This window comes from Silene latifolia, chromosome Y, assembly GCF_048544455.1.
Source record: "Silene latifolia isolate original U9 population chromosome Y, ASM4854445v1, whole genome shotgun sequence".
Classification (NCBI taxonomy): Eukaryota; Viridiplantae; Streptophyta; class Magnoliopsida; order Caryophyllales; family Caryophyllaceae; genus Silene; species Silene latifolia.
In genome coordinates, this window is record NC_133538.1 from 16,239,011 (window position 1) to 16,256,228 (window position 17,218).

Consider the following 17,218-nt stretch of genomic DNA (forward strand, 5'->3'; position numbering starts at 1 on the left):
AATTGGTTCATTTCTCTTTCCTTGGTCTTTGTTCCAAAACCAAAGGACAACAATTGATCGAGACGGAGGGAGTACATCATTGTAAATAACGAGGGGAGAGTCCAAGTCTAACTTCTAAGTGTCTAACCATCATAAGAATCACTCTGCAAGATATAAAGATCCATCTGATAAAAAAAGTATTATAGAGTAAATGTAAGTTGATCTTACTCATATGACGCACAAACTTACTCTTAATATTTTCATTAGCAATAGATTTCAGCATGTTTTAATGTACTTTCCTAATTCTTTAACTTCCAATCAAATTGTACTCCCAAATTACATTAAGTGTGATTATCTTCCATGACTTCGATTAACAATGTGAATTATCTAAGTGAATACTCCCTCCGTCCCGGTTAATTGTTGTTATTTAGTTTTGGCACAAAGAACAAGGAAAAAGGAGAAGGCCAATAAATAAATGACAACAACAACAACAACAACAACAACAACAACAACATCAGAGCCTTAATCCCAAAATGATTTGGGGTCGGCTGACATGAATCATCCTTTCGAACCGTCCATGGGTGAACGCACGCCTCAAAATGCGAATAAAAAGGGAAGATAAAAAACAAAAGGGAGAACGAAAATGTAATGGAAAGTTAAGGAGAACTTAGGGGTTTTAAAATCGAATTCCGTCTTTCTTTTATAAAAACTTAAAATTTAAATCGAGAGAAAAGGTTAAAACGATTTTTAAAAACCGAAATAGAGTTAAGGATCCGGAATGAATCAGGTAAAATCTATAAGAAAGTGGTTGTTGAAAAAGTGTGTAATAAAGGAGAGAAAAATAAATAAATTAATTTCTTTAAATTAAATAAAAAAACACTAAATCTGTCAAAAAACATCAAATACTAAAAATCCACATGTATCCTTTCCCTCCATTGTGCCCTCTCCGTCACCATACTCTCCTCAAGCCCCAGAACTCTCATATCGTGCTCTATCACTCTCAACCATGTCTGCCTCGGTCTTCCTCTGCCTCTAGGGACCTTTTTCTCGTTCTCCAAGTCTCCGGCCTCCTAACCCAAGGTGCGTCCATAGGTCTCCTTCTCACATGGCCAAACCATCTTAGTCGGTTTTCCATCATCTTGTCCTCTATTGGCGCCACTTTTACCTTTTCCCTAATCACCTCATTCCTTAACCGATCTTTCCTTGTATGTCCGCACATCCACCTCAACATGCGCATCTCCGCCACACTCATCTTTTGAATGTGACAATGTTTCACGGCCCAACACTCGGAGCCGTAAAGTAGGGCAGGCCTAATTGCCGTGCGATAAAATTTTCCCTTTAATCTTTGGGGCATATCTTTATCGCATAGAAACCCTGAGGCACTCTTCCATTTCAACCATCCCGCTTTAATTCTGTGAGCCACATCTCCGTCTAACTCCCCATCTTTTTGAATAATAGATCCTAGATATCTCAAGAAATCCAACCCTCAACAACATTCCCATCGAAAATAATACTCCCCGCCTCTGTCGATCTCAACCCCGCCACCTTAGTGAATCGACACCTCAAATACTCGGTCTTACTCCCGCTCGGCTGAACCCACGAGTCTCTAAAGTCTGCCTCCACAATTCCAACTTTTTCTCCACCCCTTCTTTTGTCTCATCAATCAACACAATATCATCAGCAAACATCATACACCAAGGGATGTCGTCCTGAATATCCCTTGTCAACTCATCCATAACTATAGCAAAGAGAAAAGGACTAAGTGCGGAACCTTGATGCACCCCGATGGTAATATGAAATTCTTCCGTTCTCCCAACATTAGTGAGAACACTTGCACTAGCCCCCTCATACATGTCCTTTATGAGGTCAATATATTTTCGCGACACACCCTTTCTCGCCAAAGCCCACCAAAGTACTTCTATTGGTACCCTATCATATGCCTTTTCCAAGTCAATAAAAACCATATGCAAATCCTTCTTCTTGTCCCGATGGTATTCCATCAACTGTCTCATGATAAAAATCGCATCCATAGTCGATCTCCCGGGCATAAATCCAAAGTGGTTTTCCGAGATGTCTACATATCTCCTAAGCCTTTGCTCGATTACCCGCTCCCATAACTTCATTGTATGACTCATAAGTTTAATTCCCCGATAATTGGAACACTCTTGGACATCACCTTTGTTCTTGTACAAAGGGACAAGAGTGCTTTTCCTCCAAGCCGATGGCATCTTGTTGCTCCTCCAAATCTTGTTGAAGAGCATGGTTACCCATTCAATCCCTTTCTCCCCGAAGCACCTCCAAACTTCTATGGGTATACCATCCGGTCCCTCTGCTTTCTTTGACCCCATCTTCCTTAACGCCTTTCTAACTTCACTCTTTTGTATTCTACGCACAAATTCCCGATTAACCATGCTTGGTGTTACCTCTACATCCCCAAAACCTTGTTCCTGATGTCCATTGAATAAATTATCAAAGTAAGAACTCCATCTAGCCTTTATCTCGTTATCACGAACTGAGAACCTTGTCGTCCATATCTTTCACACACCTAACTCTCCCAATATCTCTCGTCTTTCGGTCTCTTATGCGAGCCAGTTTATAGATATCCTTCTCTCCTTCCCTCGTGTCCAACCTGGCATACACTTCTTGGTTAACTTTTGCCCTCGCATCCCGTACGGCCTTTTTAGCGGCTCGTCTAGCCTCCTTGTACTTTTTAAAGTTCTCATCACTCATGCATTTCCCCAGAACCTTATAGCATTCACGTTTAGTCTTTATCGCTTGTCTCACCACATCGTTCCACCAAGATGTGTCCTTACTTGATGGTATATTCCCTTTAGATTCCCCTAATACCTCCCTCGCCAAATCCTTTACAACATGCTCCAATTTATCCCATGTTGCATCAATATCTTTCTCCTCGCAATCCGACCAAATATCGCTACTTCCAACCTTATCCAAAAACGCTTGTTGGTTTCCCCCTTGTAGCTTCCACCACTTGATCCGTGCCTCACCGATTATCTTTCTCTTCCTCAAGTCTCTCTTACCCCGAAAATCAAGAACCACTAGTCTATGTTGTGTTGCGGCACTTTCCCCGGGTATGACCTTGCAATCGGTGTACTCTTTCCTCCACACATTCCTTACCAAAAGGAAGTCAATTTGACTAGCATTACCTCCACTTCTATAAGTCACCAAATGAGAATGTCTTTTCTCGAACCAAGTGTTCATTATACCCAAGTCATATGCCAAAGCAAAATCCAATATGTCACTTCCTGCTTCATTTCTCTCCCCGAACCCAAAACCCCCATGAATGTTCTCAAAGCCAACTCGACTAGTACCCACATGCCCATTGAGGTCACCACCAATGATCAATTTCTCTCCAATAGGGACTCGTTCTACAACCTCTTCCAAATCTTCCCAGAAGGCTCGTCGAAAGAAGCATCCAAACCTACTTGAGGTGCGTAAGCACTTATAACCGTCACCACCTCATCCCCGACTACCGACAATACTCATAATCCTATCACTCTTTCTCGATACTTCTACCACATCATCAATGTAATCTTTATCAATGACAATACCCACTCCATTACGACTTTTGTCTTTACCCGTGTACCAAAGCTTATAACCCCAAGGCGCTATCACCCTTGCTTTATCTCCGACCCACTTTGTCTCTTGTAGACACATTATATGCACTCTCCTCCTTTTCATAACTTCCCTACCTCGGCTAATCTCCCACAAACGAGCCAACATTCCAAGTACCAAACCGTAACCTACTACCCTTCCTAAAGTCATGTCCTGATTTCTTTACCCGCTCTTGACCATGCTTCCTAGATCCAAACCTATTTGACACCACACCCATACTTCGAGGTGGCGCGCCGCTTTTGGGCGACGACCTAACAACCCTTGCATATTTTTCACTACACCCGGGTCTAGAAGATGTAGCGCACCCTTGCCTATTTGACACCACCCCCAGATGTAAAGATGGCGCGTCGCTTCCGGGCGACGACCTAGCAACCCTCACATACTTATCACTACACCCGGGTCTAAGAAGTGCAGCGCGTCGCTTCTGAGGAGACTAATTGAATGAGACCAATAAATAAATGACAAGTGGAACAAATTGAATGAGAATGATCAAATTACTCATCAAGTTCATTCTTAAAATAGAAAATGACAACAAATGACCGGGACAGAGGGAGTATGTCATAGTAAAATTAGTCGTCTTCGAGGAATTGTCTGATGCATATAAAAAATGAAATCGTGGATGGCGCAGCTATTAACTCTTTATCTTGATCCTTAGAGCACTACAACAAGTTTCACTACATAAATAATTAATTACAATCAAACTTAATTGAATGCTTACGTAAAGGGCTTTTGAAAACTTTCGAGCGTTGTGAGACACTCCAATATTAGTGAAATACTAGCGAATATACAAATAAAAAGCACAAATTAAGAAACGGAACTATTATTTAGAAAAAAATGTTAAAATTTCCAAATTGGATTATAAGATGAAAAAAATTACTATAAACGAGCACGTATTTGAGTTTAAGTAGACATGTAGAAATTTGTAAACGTGCATGTGTTGGAAAACAATCTAACAAACATCAATTTAGTTAGTAGTACAATTATTTATAGGGGTATTTGATAAGAATAATCCCAACTATTACTGATCTGCTCAAAATAATCCATATTATTCATTATCCGATAATAATCTAACTTATTCATTCATTTAACTTTCAATGTTATCTCCTTCCTACCTACCTGCTGCAACCGGTACGTTTTGATTTTTGTAGGTTACTTTCCTTTCCTTTATATAATCTTCTTCTTTTACCTTTCCTTTCTTTAATTAATCTTCTTCTCCTACCTTTATTTGCTTTCCTGTTCTTCTCCTTCCCAACTACAATCTCCATTTTTTCTTCCTCCATTTAATTTAACCAGATCTGTTTTTTCTGTTGCTTCCTCCAATTTGCTCTATGTTTTACAAGCTGTCAATTAATTACTAAATTCCGACATGGAATCTTTCCTTTTTGTATCTTAATTTTAGTTTCTCATCTTTTATCTTTCATAAACTTTTATTTTCTTCCGTATATTCTTATCCTCCTATTTTTTATGCAAAATGATATAGGAAGTTACAAGTTAATAAACAACAATTAGCCTCCTCATTATTAGCAATTTAGCATGATAGGTACTAGCTTCTCTAGGTACCTGATTGTAATTGGCATCCATGATCCGTGTCAGAAGGATGAATGTGCCCAGTTTTGATAAAATTAATTTCCAGGGAATAGTGGAGAATGAACAATGGAGGAAGCAAAAGAATACTGGATGATGATGATATACTACATAACAATTGAAAATAACAATTGATAATAATTGAATCCAAATCAAAAACTTAATGACAACACATTCGTGAAATGGAGTAGAAAATATACTACATAACAATTGATAATAAAAATCCCAAAATTTAATTTATCCATTGAGACTCTAACAATGGCGATGAAACAAGAAAATTGACGATGAAAGAAATACTGGATGATGAAGAACAGTGAAGAATGAACAATGGAGGTGAATGGCGATGGAGATGAAGAGTAATAGAGATGAAAAAGTTAAGAAATGAGAAAGGTAAGATAAGTAAACAGAAGGGCGAAGGGTTAAAGTGACTTAAAGATGAAGGAGTAACCTGCTCAATAGGTTGCCCTTCACTTAAGGCGATAAAAGTTAAATGAAGGAATACGTTAGATTAATATGGGATTATGAATAGTATGGATTACTTTGAGCAGGTCGGTAATAGTTGGGATTATTCCCATCAAATAACCCTTATTTATATGAATTTGTTAAGTAGTATGATTGTTCTGTTCTTAGAACTATATATTAATTATCACAAATTCTTAAAAGAGACATAATAGGTAGTTATTATTTTTATTTTATTTTTATCTTTTTTTTAGTTAGTTTTTACTGTATTTATTAGTTTTTCTCTCATTAATGTAGTGAGAGACGGTCTCTCATCAGACTTATCAATTATATTACTCTTTGCCTTTCAATCTCTCATCCATCTACGCTATTTAAGTTACATAACTTTATGCCCAATTTTATTGTAAAACTGTTACTATTAATATATTTCTTCCATTTCTGTCATTTATTTACTTTTGATTTTGGTACAAAGACCAAAGAGCGTGCTTTTTTTTAAAGTGTTCGTTATTTGATCATTGTTTACTCGAGAAAGCACGGAACTTGAGACATATATCAAACAATTTTTATCTTAAAGCACTTCAATTATTTACCAAAAGACTCTACCAAACGGCTCGTGCATCGCACGGGCATTAAATCTAGTATATATATAAAAGAGGCTTTTTTCAGGCAATTCTAGAGTCTCCAACTTTTGTAAAACACCTATATAGTTTAAATATTAATATGTACGAAAAGTTATAAATTTGGCCAAACAGATAATGCAGAAGATATAATAATTATATTATAATTAATAACAACTAACAAAAGATCTATTTTCCATTTGAGTTTGTTAAGAACTAAAACATTAATTATAAAGTAGGTATATATATACCATGCAAACCCACAAATAACATTATACCTCCAGTGGTATAATAGCATCATACAACCAAGTTATATCTTATCGAGCTTATGTGTAATTTAAGCTTTCTTAAAGTTAAGTTTTTTATGTTTAAGTGAGTGACTTCAGAAATTTTATGGTATAACTCGACTTCTTTAAAACAAAACTCGAAAACTTTATTATATAGCTCAGGTTCTAGAGCATACAACTGGCTACAACTGGTTGTAGGATCTATTAACTGATGCAAACCACTTTTGCGATTTCTTTTTTTAGGATTATTATTGTTTTTTGCAGATCACCATACTCAAAACTCAAGCTTTACAACAATCAACAATGGAGTTCGGCAACACCAACAACTCTTTACTCGTCAATGACATTCAACGAACCCAGTAATTTCTCATCTTTCCTTTCTCTCTTTCTTCATTCTTTCTCAATTTTAATTCTTTTTCCTGTTTTGGGTCTCAGTTCAATCAAGCACATCCACTTTTTCAATCGTTTAATTTCTTAAATGTATGGCCTTTAGGTAGAAGTATATGATTAAGATGGATTTTTATACTGTATTTTATTGAGGATTTAGTATTTTCGATTGAAGTTTTGATCTATTTAGGTTTAGATAAAGTTATATTGATTTTGGAGCATATTGTGCTAATTTGGAGGAGATTGTATTAGTTGTTTGAATTGGAGTTGATTAAAGTTTTGATTCGGAGCAGATTGTGCTAATTGTTAGAATTTAGGTTGATTAAAGTTTTAAACTTTTTAGGTTTAGATGAAGTTTAATTGAATTTAGTAGAAGATTGTGTTAGGTGGTTGAATTGGGGTTGATTGTGTCGAAATTTTGATGATGTAGGCAGCCGTATGTGACGGGAACATCGGTTCTTGGCATCAAGTACAAGGATGGAATTCTCATTGCTGCTGATATGGGAGGTCTGTTTGCCTTTGTTGATTTTTCATCTAATCTTTTGTGTTGATATAATGTGAGACCAAACCGACTCAAGTTAATTACATTTACAGCCACAAACTCACTCAAAAGTCAAAACTTTCTGAATTACTATGAATATTAATTTCTACTTTCTATATAGTATGAATATTAATTACTATTTTACCTCATGTGGTTTGGACTCAGTACTTTCTGAATGCTTTCTCTTCTTCATGCAGGCTTCTCCGTCAACCTTTGATGAGGTGTTTCAGAATGTTTTTGACTACATATTTAATATGGTTCGCCCGAGAAAGCTTCTATATATGGCAATCGGTTAGTTTCAGCTCTGCTTGATATTCCAAGTTTTTTATGTGCGTTATCATCCGGAAATCACATTCATCTAACATGATCTGCTTTCAGATGGTGTTGCTCCTAGAGCAAAGATGAACCAGCAGCGTTCTAGGCGGTTCAGGGCTGCTAAAGATGCAGCAGATGCCGTATGTACTTTCCTTGACGGTGTTTTTTCCTGTTGATACTATGGGTGATTTACATGTTCATCTCTATTTTTCGTCTTTGTTTAGCTCGCTGAAGAGGAACGACTGCGTCAGGAGTTTGAACAAGAAGGCAGAAAGCTTCCTCCTAAGGAGTCGTCGCAAACGTGTGATTCCAATATTATTACTCCTGGAACAGATTTATGTTTGTATTGTCTGTTGCGTTGCAATATTATGTCCACATGAGGCTAAATAGTGACCCAGGATGGAAATCCATTAAGGTAGTTCTTTAATTCTCGGGTTGTATGGTGTTTATTCGCATGGTAGTTGTGTCAGTGAGTAGTAGTTTTGCTGGTTTCTAATCATGTCTGTGGTTGATTTTTACAAGGTTATATTATCTGATGCCAATGTTCCTAGGGAAGGAGAGCACAAGATCATGTCTTATGTACGTCTACAGAGGAATCTTCCTGGATATGATCCAAATACAAGACATTGTCTCTACGGACTGGTAAATGCTCTTTTAATTAGACATAGAGATTTTAATTCGTGCAGTTGGTACCCATTAAGGTCACCTGATCTCTTCTGATGTTATTGAACAGGATGCCGATTTGATTATGTTGGCATTGGCTGCCCATGAAGTTCACTTCTCAATCCTGAGAGAGGTTTGTAATCATAGATTTATCCTTATGTGGCTGGCACAGTCCATTTGAATGTTATTTCCAATGTTGTTTGTCTTCTGAAACGCACTTTCTATATGTCAATGCAGGTTGTATTCACCCCGGGACAACAAGATAAGTGCTTTTTGTGTGGCCAGGTCGGCCATTTCGCTGCAGATTGTGAAGGAAAAGCGAAGAGGAAAGCTGGAGAGAGCTTTAAGGAAAGCTGTTGCTCACCAGCCTGTTACCGTAGCCATTGAGGCCGGCGGCAGAGCTCTACAGCACTAACAATCCGTAAGCTTTTTATCTGTTACTCAATTTTATCCCGGTGATTAGCGTGATTAATTTGATTGATTCGTTACTGGTCTCATATGTGTAGGGTGTGTTCACGGGTCAATATGGGACAAACGTAGACCATGCAGTGGTGGTAGTCGGGTATGGAACTGAGAATGGAGTTGATTACTGGACTGTCAGGAACTCGTGGGGAAACAAATGGGGAGAGGAAGGATATTTTAGGCTCAAGCGTAACTCACACAATTTCACAGGCAAGTGTGGGAACAAGCCGTATTGGGCTTATGAGAGCGAGGAAGGCAAAGTTAGCAGCATGTAAGATTATGGTGGTGACAGGAAGGATTGTTAAGAATGTTATGAGTTCTAGCCTCGGTCCGACATTCTTGATTCAATAGATAACTACGGGCTCTTTTATTATCTCTTTTATTATCTGGCATAGAAAAGTAAAAATTAAAAATTGATTTGATAGTAAAAAACAAAAAAAAAAAATTCTAAGAGACTATGTGCAAGTAAACAAGCATGAGTCTTAGCTTTACGATATATGAGAAAATCATGCAAATTCCATGTGTTATTGTTTGACATAGTTAATTAGTTTAAAATTTAATTTCGAAAATTTGGGAAAACGGTACAAAGTACCTTATTTGAGTAATTGAAACACAACTGTTGCGTATCATTTAAAATGATATTGAAAGCTCCATAAAAGTTAGAGGAAAGACAAATTTGAAACCCGTGCAACGCACGGGCACAAAATCTAGTAATAAAACAAAGTTAAGTAATTATTGTGTTAGACGGTGTTACATTGTATGACCGTCCATTTATGTAAAAATTACAGTTATATTGATAATAATAAATCAGTAATTTTTGTAAAAAGTAATGAACCGCCTCAACGGTGTGACTTGTGATACCGTCTTATTTTAGATATAATATATAAATTTATAAGGGCATAGGGGCCACGTTTAAAATTTTGTACAGGCCTCGAAAATGTCCCAGACGGCCCTGATTAAATGGGCATGTTATCATCAATCAAAGGAACCCAACACATTTGATTTATGTATTTACTTTCTAAAAAGATTTCAGACGTCACCCAAATGTCTACTGCTCAGAAGTTATGCATCCATGGTTACAAGACAATAAAAATTTGCGCCACAATATGAATTTGACAAAGATACATGAGCTGCTTTTGCTGTTTGGCAAGGATGAAGTGACTAGAGAGGAAGTAAGAGTTGCATCTTGGGTATGTAAGACGCGGGAGAATCACCTAAAGGTGGTTTGGTCATGTAAGAATTAAGAAACGATGCAACAGGATAATTATTGCCCCGATTTGAATGTTTGAAGGTGAAAATTTTAGATTTTGAGGTGTATGTAAAACCTAAGAAAATAATATTTTTAAGGGTTTGCAAGGGTTATGCGTCTTTTTGGTATTGTCAAAGGTAGTGCAAGAGGAAGAACTCATGTAAATGGTGTGTCTATCTTTACTTGACTCTTTTTTTTTTCTAGGACATGAAGAAACTAGTAGTATGTGCCATGTGGTATTGAACTCTCCCGCATGCAATTACTATAGTTTGCCTAATTAAGGTTGATTCACGAATGCAATTGCAAGTCTGTGCTAATTCTTGAGAGTATTGAGGTTTTGTTGAGTTCTGAGAGTACTTTGTCTGAGATTATTAGCTTATCACCCATGATATTGGAGTTACGGTCTATTTTCAATAGAATCTTAATGATTTTCAGAATGAAGATAATGAGTTGGTGGGGGAAGCTTCAACTTTCTTCATACATTTCCTTTTCTATTAATGACTGTGCGCTTTTATACCAACTATTTTGGCGGTGTTTGGAAACCCTTATTGATTCAACCATCTTTATAATTCTACCTGATTTGTGAAGTTTTCTATTCCCACTAGGCTTTATTTGGTAAAACTAACTGAAAAGGTAGCCGAAACCTGAAAAAGTAGCTGAAAACTGAAAGGCTAACTGAAACCTGAAAAGGTAACTGATAAGGTAGCTGAAAATTAGGAACTGATAAGGTAGCTGATTATATAAAAAGATGTTTGCCAAACTAACTGAAAAGCTAACTGATTTTGATGAAATGACGTAAAAAGATATGATAATAATTTAATAATATAAATTTAAGGAATAAAAACGGAAAATCAAATCAAATCGTGTCAAAATCTCAAATCTACTCTATGTAGCATTTCATTTCAGTCGCTTATTTGGTTAAATAAGCTACTTGCCAAACGCTTACAGAAAAATAAGGTGCCTGAATTTTGGTCAAATAAGCTACTTTGACCAAATCAGGTACCTGAAATGTCTCGCCAAACGGAGCCGTACATATACAACGTGATAGCAAACAGGTCGTCCAAGTCTTCAGGAACTTTATCTTCGCTATCCAGTAACTGCTTTGGTTTTATCACTCGTGGTTGTAATTGATAAGTTTTGCTCTATCAGTGCCTTGTACTAAGTGTGTGTTTGGCTTAGCTTGAAAAAGTGTTTGTTTGGCCTCGATTCTAAAAAATGAATTTTTGTTTTTCAGTGTTTTTCAAAAGCAGAAACAACAAATAGTTGCTTCTATTTATATGGGCAAAAATATGGATTTTTAGTTTTTGAGAAATTTTGTTTAACTTTTAGAAAACTATGTGTTTGGCCAAAAAGTGTTTTTGAGTCCAAAAACACTTTTACAAACTTGTCAAAATGCACGTTTAGTTTATTATTGGTTATCGACGTGGTTGATGTTTTAAATTCTGCTCTATCAGTGCCTTTTGCAAAAAGAGGAAGTTGTAGCACACATTTGAGACTATTCATCCTGTCACCCTTGGGTAGAGGTTTGTATTAAGGCGTACGGATGGTATACTGTATACTCTTCACTTTTTGAAAAATAATTTACGCTTTATAATTCGTTGCATTGTAAACTTATCTAAGCTATTATGACTTTTGATTTTTTCAAAATGCATGGTTAGTTTATTGTTCAATTGGTAATGAGGGTCCATCAGTGTCTACCTTATTATGCATTCTTGCCATCTTACGACCATACTGTACTCGTCACTTTGGCTGTTTTAAATTTCTGAAAGAATCAGTGTTTGGCTAGACACATGCTTTATGATGTAAGGTTGATGTCAGTTGTTGATATTGGTATCAAAGTATGCTATCACATTGCCTTGTGCTGCACTCTTTCATGCTACCATTCTGTCATACGCTTGTGTAACTTTCATTTTGTCAATCAACTGGAATACAGACTCAAAACACTGGATCCTCTCAGTAATTTTGAAGGTCAAAAGGCCTCTCCCATGCCTGAGAGATGTGAAGTGACCACTAACTCAAGAAGTCAATGGAAACAAATGGGGGAAGAGGGGAAGAAGGTGACGGTTCAAGAAGAGATGAGGCGGATGCATCAGCTTCCTGTCAATAGTAGCTATGCCACTCATCGCATCCGAGTTCTTAACAAATTACTGCAGCTTATGTCCATTCAGGTAATTATGTTCATGTTCCCAACACTTAAGTTGGTGATTATGTATGTATGCCTATCTCATCGTCATGGCTGTGTAGGCGGAGAAAACTGATTTACTATACTTGTGATATCTGGAAAAATTTGTTTCTGTTGTTGACTACGGTAAGGAATATAGTGATGTTTATAATATTTCTGGCAAATAATGTACTGCCTTTTGGAATGTTGATCAGTCAACCTAGTCCTGTATATTTTTTTTTTTCTCATGTTGAAGCAAACAATACGTGCTCCATGTAACGTTGGTTAAAAAATAAATTTTGGCGTGAGTCTTCTCTGATTTCTTTTTCCACTACTTATTTGTTTTTTGTTTTTACTTTGGTCGTCACTCATTACTTGAGTTGCTGAGAGGCTTATGTCTCTTTTGATGAGGAGCTGTGATAATTATTACTCCACACTTCTTTTGTTTGAAGGTTTACGGTTTCTTTCTGCATGACACTTGAGAGTTTTCTGTCTTTGTTACTCAAGTTTAGAGTAAGTAACCTTCAATGATAAAGTGAGACACTTTAGCTGAGGTAGAATTTTTGTTGAAATGAAAATGACGGTGATAACATTAATCTTGAAAATGAAAATGAATTGAACTACCACAACACCAATTTTTAAGGATTTGCTGTCATTAATCTTGAAAATGATAACATTACATTATCTTATTAGCCCATGTAGATAAATTACTATTGGCACTTATCCACCTTTTAAATCCTTTATCTGTATGCTGATCTGTGACAACTCTTTCCCTTGAAAGTTGACTATTTTGCAGTTATGTACTTACTTATGTTACTAGACACTCGCCGTGTCGCGTGTCCCACACGACACGATACTTCGACACTTCACTTTAGACCACAAAATAGGAAACTTTGCTCAAAATAGCCCTATCCGACACTCCGACACATGTGACACTGTGTCGGAGAGTCAGAGTATCACAGTTTTGCGGTAGAATATTATTGCTGATTCACATGTTTGTTTCTTGGTTTTTTATTCAGAGATCTGCTTCACAGGAAGAAGAGTTAGAGTTGCTTTTTGCTGGCTTGTCTCTCTAACCAGAAGGTAATGTTGTGGGGGTTATGATATCAATAATCGTGGAGTCTGTTTTTGGATTTTGTTTCTTGAATACATATGTTTTATTAGTACCTTGATGCAATGGTTCAACACTTTTTCTATCATCAGTGCCTGTATGCAGGCTTACTCTTGTCCATTTTTACTAACTTCTACAAAGAAACCTCTTGGATACTGTTTGTGGTAATTACTTTTCAGTGTAATAAACTGATGATAATCATGATAGCTTTGACTAAAAAATCGTCCTTGTATAAAGTATAATGTTTCTTTGCCAAATCAAAATATTTAATCTCCTGGGCTGTAAATTTAGGAATTTTCGTTACTTGGTGGTTGTGTCCATATCTATTACATTTAATCCTCAATATCTCTATACTGAGATTTCAACAATAATCGATAAAGCATTGGTATACCATGTTTTTAATGGGGGTATGCTATCCTTGTTCTGAACCTGCTCGCTCTTCTAGTGGCTTTAGCTTCGCGGTTTGATTTCATTTGTGTCATGAGCACACGATACTCTGGTATTCTTTACATTGATAGACGATGATAAGTTATTATCATAACATAGGTTTATTCTGATTGACCTACATACACCACATACTACTCATGACTCATCCTAAAAAAGCTGATGCGAAAACTCTTCCATGAGCCTGTCACTTCTTAGAGTTCAAGAATAGTTGTGTTTAAGTCATTGCCTGTACTGCATTGCCCGAAGAAGCTAATGCAGCTAATCTTATAGCCTTTTGGTCGTTTTCTTAACTGACTGATCAATTCTTAAAAATCCTGAGCTGTTACATGTTCTATTGGTAGCAATACCTATTGTTCGTTCTATCTCTGCTACCTTGTGATGACTGTTGTTGACCCAATCAAGACTTGCAGAAAACCGCCTTTGATGTTCAGGAATATGTAACTTTGCCCCTAGTCAGAAGTTTTTCAGGCCTTAAGAGTTCTAATGATTTATTTTTATGTAAACATGAATAGCCTGCCCTGACATAATTTCATTTATGCATATGTTGCAGAACTACTGCTATTGCGGCTCTGGATGTTTTGACAGTGTTGTAAGGTAAAGCTGACATCGATCTAGTGGTTTTCTCTCATAATGTCGCTGAATTCTGAAACCCTAATGGTAGAGTCGTACAATCTGTAAATATTTTGAACTCCACTTTTTCTTCTTGCTGAAGCCTGAATGTATCCGTGATGATGAATTAAAACAATTTCACTTTATGATAGTTTCTGCTTCATAATCCTTTGATCCATCATTCTTATAATAACAGGAAAGAAAATTATAAAGCGAATAAATACTCATTATTCAAATATACAAGTTGTCGATGCTGGTTTCATAATCCATTGTCTTACTGCTTACTTTATCATCGATAAATTTGTTTGGTAATTATATTTCCTACTTTCTGGTCACTTTAAATACCATATTTGTATTTGAGGATTAATTTGAGAAAATAGTTTTAGTTGGCTGTGAGAAGGTCGAGTTTCGCCTTATTTTTCAACAATATTTGAGGGGATTAATGAGCACATTGATTCCCCTTTCTATATTGAGATTGAGATTTGGTGGTGTGACATTCCCGTGTTAATTAATTTGTTGGAACGTTTTACTGGTTTGGTAGAGCAGAGGGCCTGCGACTGATTATAGGGACACACTATTTGTTTATAACCGAGTCATGCCGAGCTATTTTATCGGCAACATCCGATAAATTTCCAACAAGTAATGCTGAGCTCTTTTAGAGTACACCGAAGAGCGTAAGAAGGGTCGATGAAGTGGAGTATACCTCTATTTGTTGCCTATTGTTTGGGAGTTAAAAATCCGGGAATGTAGCAAATTACTCCATAACTTATGTATTATGTGTAAGTCCCATAAATATCCAAAAATATGCAATTAAGCACAAATCAAGTTTTCTACCATTTTAAAACTAAAACTTTTATTTTCGACTATAAAAATCATTTTGAAAATAAATATTAAAAATTAAATACAATATTTACATATTCAACGAAAAATTTAGTTGTAACTTCACTAAAAAATATCATATTATAAATATTTTTTAACCAAAATAAATTAAGAAAAATATTTGAACATGCTTTCTAATAATTAGGAGTTTTAGGATTAATATTTGTTCAATAATTTTGTCGTTTAATAATAGTAAAATATTTAATTTAGTAAATTTTATTCTTAAAAATTAGATATGTGGTTACATTAAGAAAAACTTATGGGGCCAATTTGCTACATTTATAAATTAAAGGACTTGGGCTTTGTTCTTTTGGACTTCTATTTGCTGAACTGAACTGAACTTATAGGAGCTGAACAGAACTGAACTTATAAGAGCTGAACTGAAATGAACTTATAAAAGTCGAATTGAACTTATAAAATTTTTACGCTTTATATATATTAATTATTTTTACAACTACTACAATACATTACAATAAAAATATAAATTACATATTACATTTTTTTTTCTAACCATCTATTTCCATATTATCATCCTCCTCGTCACTTTCATCTTCATCTTCATTTTCACTGACATCATCGAATCCATTGTCTCGTCAAATGTCTATTACTATGTTATTTCGTAACTTGTACATAGCTACTTTTATTAAAATTGATAAAAGAATAGAACGAGATAGAACTATATAAAGAGAACCTCGTCATTGTTCCTCGTCTGTCTGATACCACGGTCTCGTGTCGACCCTTTAGGTTTGTTAACTTGATTGAAAAACTTAATGAAACTCAGATAGCTATTGTACAGTGAATTGAGTTTGGTGGTCTTTTGGATCTTAAGATTTGCAGTTTCCCAATTAAACATGCACCCTTATTTCTCAATGCCTTCTCGGATGGGTCGTATGTGTTTCGAGCGTCCAGGAAGAAAGATTTTATGGTCAGTAAGCACGACGTATATGACTGTTTTTTGATACCAATTAGCCCCAAGCCCTTTCCACTGGTACCAACTGGGCCTCAGAAAGATTCTAACAACCCTGAGAATAAGGCGTTGAAAGACAGTTGGCAAGGTATTCGACGAAATTGAGGCTGATACAAAGGGAGGTGGTCAATTTTGTCGGCTCTTTGTGTTGCTCAGTATGTCCTTATTCCTCACCCCTACAACAAATAATGGTATAGACTTAAAGTTTTTAAGGGCTATACAAGACGTGAATTCCATCCCGTAACTCGACTGGTGTACTTACCTGATAGATAATATTGTGAAAGCTGGTAAAGACTCTCTGAAGAGGCCTAAGAATTTGAACGGATGTATCCCTTTCCTCATGATCACCTACTTTCAGCGGTATGATTTCCGCGGTCAAAGCTGCCCGCACGATCTTCCGCTGATCAAGCATTAGGATGATAAAACACTTCTGAGAAGGATAAAAGGTGAGGTGGCGAACAGGGGCTTGGGTCGGCAAACTAGGTCCCAGGTGAAGTATCCGCGGTGCCTTGATAAGTCCTCTATTGTTTTGCTGATAAAAAAGGATAGTACTATCAGTGACTCTACTAAACCCGTGCTACACTGCTCTTCCGTGCCCTAGTTATCATTCAGTAAAACGTTTATTCAGATTGAACTACCACCAGGAGTCGAGGATGATGTGGAATTAAAAGCTCGGTCTTTAGATATAAGTGTACTCATATAGAGTCTAACTTCAATTCTTTCCCCCTTCTATTTTTTTTTTTTTTGCAAAGAATTATCATTTCATTTCAAATTGAAAGAAAATTACATTTTGCAAAAGCAATAACCACTAGGGAGTACACTAGGAGAGATCAAATAGTGGAAAAGCTAACTATTTAAACAACTAAGA

General features: G+C 36.3%; 2 protein-coding genes across 7 annotated transcripts in view; both read left to right on the plus strand.

Moving 5' to 3' along the window:
• LOC141626664 (uncharacterized) overlaps positions 1–15,095 on the plus strand; it is a 30,347-nt gene extending 15,252 nt beyond the window's left edge. Inside the window, exons 1-4 of one of the 5 annotated variants that reach the window (XR_012536260.1) lie at positions 11,939–12,344; positions 13,357–13,420; positions 14,446–14,489; positions 15,046–15,095. Coding sequence is in view for 1 of the 5 variants with exons in the window: in XM_074440366.1 (XP_074296467.1) it covers positions 11,967–12,344; positions 13,357–13,413 (435 nt within the window). In the remaining 4 variants the exon portion in view is untranslated. Of the gene's footprint in view, positions 1–11,938; positions 12,345–13,356; positions 13,421–14,445; positions 14,618–15,045 lie in introns of those variants that run through there. The other 4 variants (XR_012536259.1, XR_012536262.1, XR_012536261.1 and 1 more) reach the window with 4 other exon arrangements.
• On the plus strand, positions 6,786–9,300 carry LOC141626996 (5'-3' exoribonuclease 3-like). Of its 2 annotated transcripts, none has more exons than XM_074440524.1 (8): positions 6,786–6,918; positions 7,377–7,778; positions 7,866–7,942; positions 8,027–8,217; positions 8,325–8,444; positions 8,536–8,598; positions 8,703–8,886; positions 8,972–9,300. In XM_074440524.1, the coding sequence occupies exons 4-7, from the start codon at positions 8,140–8,142 to the stop codon at positions 8,850–8,852; spliced, it is 411 nt and encodes a 136-aa protein (XP_074296625.1). In that variant the 5' UTR covers positions 6,786–6,918; positions 7,377–7,778; positions 7,866–7,942; positions 8,027–8,139; the 3' UTR covers positions 8,853–8,886; positions 8,972–9,300. The 2 variants fall into 2 exon arrangements, with proteins under 2 accessions (XP_074296625.1, XP_074296626.1); XM_074440525.1 differs by having other exon boundaries at positions 8,751–8,886.
• Positions 15,096–17,218: the final 2,123 nt, after the last annotated feature.